This window comes from Bremia lactucae, linkage group LG13 (assembly GCF_004359215.1).
Source record: "Bremia lactucae strain SF5 linkage group LG13, whole genome shotgun sequence".
Lineage (NCBI taxonomy): Eukaryota > Oomycota > Peronosporomycetes > Peronosporales > Peronosporaceae > Bremia > Bremia lactucae.
Genome location: NC_090622.1, coordinates 329,485 through 338,154, shown reverse-complemented (window position 1 = coordinate 338,154; position 8,670 = coordinate 329,485). Strand labels below are relative to the sequence as shown.

At 46.5% G+C, this 8,670-nt stretch overlaps 2 protein-coding genes across 2 annotated transcripts; one reads left to right on the top strand and one right to left on the bottom strand.

The window, feature by feature from the left end:
- Positions 1 to 3,748: 3,748 nt before the first annotated feature.
- CCR75_006011 (uncharacterized protein) lies at positions 3,749 to 4,525 on the bottom strand (the record flags this gene model as incomplete). Its single annotated transcript, XM_067964085.1, has 1 exon — positions 3,749 to 4,525. The coding sequence occupies one exon, from the start codon at positions 4,523 to 4,525 to the stop codon at positions 3,749 to 3,751; it is 777 nt and encodes a 258-aa protein (XP_067817269.1).
- Positions 4,526 to 7,015: 2,490 nt separating this feature from the next.
- CCR75_006010 (uncharacterized protein) lies at positions 7,016 to 7,823 on the top strand (the record flags this gene model as incomplete). Its single annotated transcript, XM_067964084.1, has 4 exons — positions 7,016 to 7,159; positions 7,223 to 7,292; positions 7,354 to 7,503; positions 7,563 to 7,823. 4 exons carry the CDS (start codon positions 7,016 to 7,018, stop codon positions 7,736 to 7,738), a joined length of 540 nt encoding a protein of 179 aa, XP_067817268.1. The 3' UTR covers positions 7,739 to 7,823.
- Between the last annotated feature and the right edge of the window lie 847 nt (positions 7,824 to 8,670).

The following is an 8,670-nucleotide window of genomic DNA, read 5'->3' as shown; positions in this document are numbered from 1 at the left end:
GAAACTGACGAGAATTGGGAGCGTGCGCCTTAAGGTGGTGGCTCGTGGTATGGAGAGCACAGTGGTGCTTACAGATGTTTACCTGGCGCGGAGATTGTCAAAGAACATCGTTTCGAATGGTAAGCCGGAAAGAAAAAGCTTTGCTCTTGTCTACGATTTGAAGGGGCGTGCACTTGAACGGAGCAGCGACGGCGCTGTCGCGTTTGACGTTGAGATGGGAAGAAACGTTTTATACGTTAAAATATCAGCGAAGAAGTGGCGACAGGACACAAGTGATACTATCATGGCCGTGCTCGAATCAAGTGCGAGAGCAGATGTTACGAGCGATGTGCAAGAAGAAACGCTTTTACATTTCCATCAGCGTTTCGGGCATCTGGCATTCGATACCATTGAGCGCATGGCTCGAGACCCAGCCTCAGGGATAAGGCTGACGAGTTTCGTGCATGGAGTGTAAACAGACGCGAAACTCCCAAAACCAGACGGACAGTGGTTTCAACGCGCCCATTGACAGAGTCGGTGGAGTCATCTGTTCGGATTTGAAAGGTCCAATGACGCCACGGGATAGGCTCGGACACCGTTATTTGGTTCATTTCGTCGATCACAAGTCGAATTACTGCCGGATATTTCTCGCAAGAACAAAGGACGTGGCAGCTAAACAGTTTGAGGCTTTCCTCGTTTTTTTTAAAAGCGTTTCAACTGCCGAATCCACGTGCTAAGGACAGACGGTGGTGGAGAATACGCCAACATAGACCTCTTTTGTAAAAAGACCGGGGTGATAAGGCAAGTGTCGGAAGCTGGAAACCAAGCTTCTAATGGCAAGGCGGAACGGATGCACAGGACGGTGCTTAATTTGGCACGAAGCATGATGTTTGCGTGCGGTCTACCATTTCGCTTTTGGGGAGATGCGGTTCAGTACGCCTCGTATATACTGAATCGCAGCCCTACGCGCGCAAACGCCAAGAGAGCGTCTCCACTTGAGGTGTTGACGGGAAAGGTGCCGGATCTGCGCAAGATCGTTGTTTTTGGCTCCACGTGTAGCGTTTATCGCGACCCAAGCAAAAATTCACTACAGCAGCGCGCACAACTTGCCACGATAGTGGGGATAAGTGAAGAAACCAAGGGCTACAAGGTTTATCTACGCAAGGAGAACAAGGTGATCGTGACTCAGCACGTCAAGAACATCGACACTATGTCTGAAGCACAGAACGCGCAGCTGCAGCAAGCGACGGTGGAGCAGGATAAGGACGTGACGACGCCCGCCCCAAGACAAGCGAAAGCAAGCAACACAAGTGCTGCCAATGTGGGTACACGAAAGAAAAGCACGAAGAAGTGGACGCGGTCCGCTAAATGAACGCGCGGCGCATCGAAGCGCGCGCAGGCGGTAGCACTCCAGGAGGAGTCGAAGTCAAGCGGCGGAGTCGTAAATGCTATTTTTGACAAAGATCCGACCAATTACAGTGAAGCTATGCGAAGTGCGAATCGCGATGGATGGGTCAAGGCTATGGAAGAAGAAGTCAAAACACTTCAGAATAATAAAGTCTGGCAAGTAGTCAAGCGCGCGCCTGGCTTAAACGCCTTGCATACCAAGTGGGTATTCAAGACCAAGACAGACGCACAGGGCAAGGTCGAGCGACTGAAGGCGCGCCTCGTTGCTTGCGGCAATGAACAGGTCCTAGGAGTCGACTACAGTCTCACGTTCGCCGCCGTGATGGACCTATCAACAGTGAAGGTCATATTAGCGCTTGCGGCCATATAGGAGGGTGCCTGCAAAGCACGGCGACATCCCCAATGCATATGCCAAGGCGGACAAGGAGGAGCATCTACAGATATATCTACATGTGCCACAAGGAATGACGATATCTGCAAAGACCATGCGTGAACAAGACGCGAAAAGTGAAAAGGATTTAGTACTGGAACTACGGAAGAGCCTATATGGGCTTAAGCAGGCCGGTCGACTATGGAGTCAGCTGCTGCACAAGCGCCTCGTCGAGGCAGGTTTTATGCGCTGTGAAAGCGATATGTGTTTCTATTGGAAAAAGGAAGACGAAGATCTCGTGGTTGTGGGCATAATGTGGACGACCTTTTGGCGACGGGAACAAGTGTGGAAGCAGTCGAGCAACTTTTCGAAAGTCTGTCGTCACTATCGATCAAGGATCTGGGACGCGTAAGTAAATTTTTGGGTATGCGGGTTAATTTGGATGATACAGGCAAATATACACTGGACCAAGAGGGGGCGATCGCTGATCTACTTCGGACCAATGGGCTGGCAGAAGCAAATCCGACGCGCGCGCCTATTGGCAACGACTGTTACGACATACCACCGGACGACGTGGAGCTGCTTGGAACTACAAGTGCAGGCACTGGCCCAACGCTCCGCAGTTTACAGTCGCTTGTCGGGAGTTTGCTGTGGATTGCGCGTTGCACACGGCCGGACATCGCGTTCGCTGTGCACAAGGCTACAAGACAGACTCACGCACCGCGAGTGATTGACTGGAAGCTCGCTAAAAGGATTGCTCGGTACCTGAAGGGTACCGCAAGCTTGAAGATAACGATGTCGCCAGGTCAAGAACAATATCAGGGTTTGGAGCTGGAAGCATTTAGCGACGCTGATTTTGCTGGAGACAAGGGCGAAAGGAAGTCGATGACAGGTGGCGTGCTGCGGCTAAACGGTATGGCGGTGAGTTGGGGAGCTCGAAAACAAGGTGGAGTTTCCCTTTCGACGATGGAAGCTGAATTTGTCGCTGCCTCGGAGATGGCGCGTGACCTGCTCGGGCTGCGAGAGCTGCTTAGCGAGATCGGCATGTCACCAGCACTGCCAATGAAGCTCTACGTGGACAATCAAGCGGCTATAAGTCAGATTTCCGGCGAAGCATCGTCGATGAAGGGCAAACACATCGACGTACGGTTCAAGTTTTTGTGCGATTTCTCGCGCCGCGGTGTGATCGCTGCGCACTATTTGAGGTCTGAAGTGATGCTTGCGGACCTGATGACGAAGACCCACGATGCGGCGAAACTTACAAGGCTTCGTGATCTGATGCGCATCGAGTAGACGGACTAAAAAGTATGAGGACTTTCAAGGGAAGTCAAGGACGTTGAAGGAAGAGAAGGGAGGTAAGGAAACAAACGAAAGGCGCACTCGAGGAGGAGTGTTGGAAGTTCAAGGTGACAGGAGTTGAAGATGCGATTAGCGCCAGTTGTTATTTCCCGTGTGCATAGTAAGATGAAGTAGTTAGTGCTTGCAACCAACCAAATTTGTAGTGGTTGGAGCAGAGAGAGTTAGAAGGAAGAGCAGCTCTAGCAGGCAAATAAGTCATGTTAATTCAGAATCTTATCATCCTCTTCCTTAAGAAGCAAAACATTGCCAACACAAGTGTCGTCACGGAAGTGGTAATTCGGCTTCATGTGCGCACTTGTGACTGATTTTTATGTAATCGAATTCAATGTAAAATCTTTTATCCAATTGATGGATGCCACCTCGGTAGATTAGCACCCCTAAATTGCGAGCGTATTATTCTGAAATACCTTGGATTTTGGGTGATGCTAGCCGTCATCCCCTTCCAATGTCAATGCATCACATGCACAAGGGTGTGTAACTATGCGAACCACACCCGAGTGGCAGGTCGAAGGACTTCACATTAAGTAATTGACCTAGCCCGTTACAAGTTAATAAAACGGAAGTAGGCGGTATGTTTGTGAAATAGGATGAAAATGGGGGGCAGATTTCAGAAATTGTTCAACACATTTACTATCAGTGGCGACTCATACACTTCTGACTTAAAGCTGATGGAGTTTCTAAGGAGGGGGGTTCAGTCTCCGTAACCGTATCCGCATCCGTCGATTTGTATCCCTCGCTAGAAGGCGAATCCGACTTATCGATAGGAGAATCCGGTTGGCTGTATGAGAAAGTTTTCGAGGTGGAGGCATCTCCACCACTGACAGGGCCTGAGAGTGGGACGCAATTTTTGTACACCTGCCATATGGTCTTGCCGTCACGACGCTGAAAGGCAAGCCAGTAGAAGCGGAACATACAACCGGAGGACGAGCAGGACGAGTAATCTATAGGCTTGAATACCGAGATAGTTTCCTGAGTGCCATCACCGTACGCACTTTGACAGTCGTCATTCGTCAGCACCAACTTATCGTCTAGCCAAATTTCACACGGCCCGGCGTGCACAATACCACGTGAAAACGTCGCATTGTCCATCGTCGGGGGTGTTTCCGGAGCTGCATTCGGATCAGTCTTTCCACAGTCAGCCCCATAGAGAGAAGCATCTCCGTCAATCATCGTTCGTATGTCATTGACGCCCTTTGAAACTTTTAGCGTCTTGTAAATCTCGACAAGTCCCTCGTCCCCTTTGGCCGCATCCCAGTCACCTTTCCACTGAGGTTGAATTTCGACAATCCATTCTGAAGGAGAACCAGAGCCTTTTTTAAACTTGGCTAGGGGAATTTTCATGAATCCGTGAGCCTGCACCGGCCCAATGGTGATAGCTGCCGTTGCGACGGCAGTGAGTAAAAATGTCATCCAACCGATAGGTAATTTAATGCTGTGGTAAATTGCTAGTAGTAGCAAGTCGCTCTTGTTGCAAAATATGGAATGACTTAATTGTAAAGCGAGTCGTGTAGAAGCGCACGGTCGTTCAATCGATAGATGTGTTAACGGATGGTCAAGTTAACCTTTCATTTGCTATGACAAAATACTGATTGAAACTATAATACTGCCAAGAGCAATTGGTTTTAATGACAACAGATGTGTCTTCCGCTGTTTATGTATTGAGAGAGCAGGCATCCGCCCCGCGCCTTCAGTGTTTCACATTTAATCTATACATCGCGGCAGCAAATCTTTGGGCGGATAGCCGTTGTATTTATTTAAATTTTACAAGCGCAAAGCTCATTTTTATCGGCTCGTTTACGGTTATACAGCCCCCTATGCATTTGAAAAACAATTGCTGAATCAACAAAAACTTCGACGACATCATTTTGTGAGATGAAAGAAATGAATTTCATAGTTCTCACTCGATCAATATATTTTTTGCCGTGAACTACTGAAATGTCAAGTCTTTGTTTACGAATTGCCAATTATAAATCTTTTATTAGACACTTCAATTCATGCTAATATTTTGCCTCAAATTACCCATAAAGCTCCGGTTACATCTGCTGTAATACGAACAATATGTGTTTTCCTTCGTGTCATAATTACAACACAGCTATTGCAATACTTAACAAAAAGGCGATGCACATTACAGCGACGTTGTAGCGATTCCTTGAAGTGCTGAGAGCTAGAATGAGTTAAAAGAAACGTGGAAGGTCAACACGTAGCATAAAATCGTGTTTGATGGGCTTAAATAGCATCACTTTGCTTCTTTCGATCGACGCATACAACTCACCATCGCTAAGGATGGCTTATGCAATTAGGTGACGTGAGAACACTTGAGTTTATTTCTGCCTTTAGAAGCTGGACAGACATCGAGGATGAACCATTTATGGTTTTGCCCCTTTAATTAAAATAGCAGGCAAGCGATGAAAGGCGTTACTGAATCTTTATTTTCAGTGTTGATTTGTTAATCAAGAGATGCAGAAGGCCCTTTGACAGCCATAAAGTACATATTGTACAAATCATAAAAGCTGAGATGTGCTCTGGATTATGCTCCAGCATGTGATTTGTGGGCACGTAACACGCAACAATTGAAAATTCACAAATTCACAATCAACCGATCGTCGCGTCGAAAGCCCTCCAAAACCACTGGTACTACACTAATACGTGGATAGACAGCAAAACTTGAGTATTTTATGCTGTCCGGTGCGCAACGTAGGTATTACCGTTGGACACGATTCTATCCAAAAATAGCACTATCAACGCTTTACATGCAGCTCTGATAGTTTCTCTGCGTTACGTTATGCAAATATGAGGAGATCTCCTGACAAAATAGATTTGCTAAGATGCCCGACAATTGCTCGAAAAATGCGACCTGTTTTGATCTCGTGTAACGTAACAATTTAGTCGAGCGAGAGTCTAAACCACACTGCTAATTAGTGACTGGCAGCGCGCGTTTCTATATGGAACTGTAAAAGGACAGCTTGTGGGATATCACTTCGGGCGCAATTATTCACGTGGACGGACATCGTCAAGAAAGCTTTGCTTTGTTCGGTCGCGGGCCTATCTATCAAGCGAGAAGGCTTCTCGCTTTCACATATCGAAGCACACACAATAATTCGCGAAAGACGACGCTTCGCCGTGCATAGCTAGGTTCTCCATAAATCTAGTCAAGACCGCGAAATCAATTTATAAGACCTTCGTTTCGAAGTTGCAGGGGGCGAGACTTGAGGCCCGGCACATTCGGACTGATCTGTTCATCTGGCGGCCGCGGCATCTGGGAACGTAAGTCTCGAATTTAAAAGCTTTTACATTCACGCGTTCTATGCTAAAATCGCGATACCACAGATAAGGCACCGGCTCTTGTTAAATTCACATGGCAAGTCAAGGATATGACCGAGTCGCTCAAGTGACAGACAAAAAAGCTTATCAGGGCACAGCAACGACCGCAGCTCCTCGCGGCGCGAAGCACGAGTCTGGACGAGCAGCAGAAACACAAAAGTCGGCGACTGATGAAAATTATAGCTTTCGTAGCAACTTTTGTGTCGCAGAGGGCACTGCCAGCAGCGTAGAAATGGCGTCGCAATCGACGACGCAGATGCAACGTAGCGCAATTGAAGCAGCTGGTACACATCGACCGAAATGTCAATGGACAAGTCGCCACAAACACCCATCAATAGCGTCAGACGACAGCACCTTTAGTAAGGCTTCATTGAGTTTTATCTTAGACGACGAGGCAGCTACGGCGGTAGCCGCTGGTAAGCACCTCGACATTGTGTCACTGCATCGATTGGCGGCTCAGCATTCGTATGTATCTCTCAAAAGGCGACTGCATCATCCCATTCCGAGGGAAATTGGCCACCGCCTCACTTGCCAGAAGTAGAAGCACAGGAGATCTAAGTGAAGAGCTGTTTTCTAAAGATGCTGGAGTGGCACAAAGCAGCACCACTCGTGTCAAACAAGGAGTTGATGGCAAGCGCCGAGCGCGAAGACCTCCTAGCCGCATTTGCAAATATGATGGATGTGATCAATACGTCGTCGATCAAGGACTTTGCGTCCGTCACGGTGTGCGTTCCGATTTGTTGCCTCTAATTAGCGAAATTAGTGAATTTGTACTTTTTTCATTAGGGGGGTAAACGATGCCAGACTCCTGGGTGTAAAAGTCGAGCAAAACATCAGAACCGTTGCTGGAAACATGGTATTTACTGCAACGAAAACGACTGCGAAAGTAGAAATTAATTGTTGTCGTGATTGTATAGGTGGCTCGATCGAATGCAAGATTCCTAGCTGTTTAAACCGTGCCAAGTCGCGAGGATTTTGCTGGTCCCACGGCGGCGGTACCAAGTGCAAAGCCGATAGTTGTGAGAAGATCGCCATTTCCAATGGCCTGTGCTGGGCTCACGGAGGAGGTTAGTCGAATTCGTTGCGTTAAGACAGCTTTGAGACAATGCTTAATGCTGCTTTGCAGGTAAACGATGCATCGTCGAAGGATGTATGCGTCAAGCTTATGAGCGCACTGAAAATCTGTGCAACTCTCACTTTCTAAAGCTGCCGCACGACGAGGAAGAAGTAGGAGACGGCGTGGCGAATACTGAGCTTACACTTGAGCAATACTTAGAGCTGGCCGCACCGTCAGGGAACTAGAGGACAACGGCGCTTTTTAGGTCATGTAGCAGTATGAGAGTGGCGAGGAAGCATTTTTAAAAATAACCTTTTCAACAATTATTAATAAGTCGTAGCTCTTACTAGTCTTGCAACTAGCCAGACTCATATCTTTTTGCAACGTGATACACACGTTGCAAATGTCAGTAAATCAACGCGACACAAATCAAAAGATTTGTAAGGTCAGTCATTCCTATAGCCTCGGTGACAGGCAAATCCTATAAAGCAGTGGATATTCTTAAGTAGCTGGAATGTCATTGCTGGATTTGAATTTAGTGGACATAAAATAGCCCCTTGGTTTTGAGAGGGTTCTCAGCTGGGTTTTAAGGTGGATCAGCATCTTAATAGGTCACCATTTTTCGAGACAAGTTGATCATAATAAAAATAAAAAAAAATCGCCTCACCTACAATTAGAAAAATGAAAATGTCGAAACAAAGTGGCAGACCAAAAGATGAGTATACCATGTTGACTTCTTAGGCAAAGGAGCGGTAAAACCTCCGTAATGGAATCACTCAGGCTACAATCAGCAATATTTACAAAAGAGTGACCAATTTGAGGCTATGTGTAACGGGGTGTATCGTTACATGAAATTAACAATAAAAGATTGTTAATTAATATTATCCAAAAGGTAGATAATATTTGGAGGAAATTACTACAAATAGTAATTTCCTGAATTCTTATCCATAAATAGGTATAGACCATTATGTCTATTTATTCCGCAGACTAATCAGCTGTAGAAGTAATCAAAGAGAGTTACGAGATAAGATAGATAAGAATTCATTTACATGTTTAGTATTAGTTTATAGTTAAGACAACATTTACAAAGATAGATTAACAAAGACACTTAACTATATTAATACAGTTTTCATTTTACCCTCTTAAGCTAACTTGCCTTAAGAGAAGTCTTCCTCTA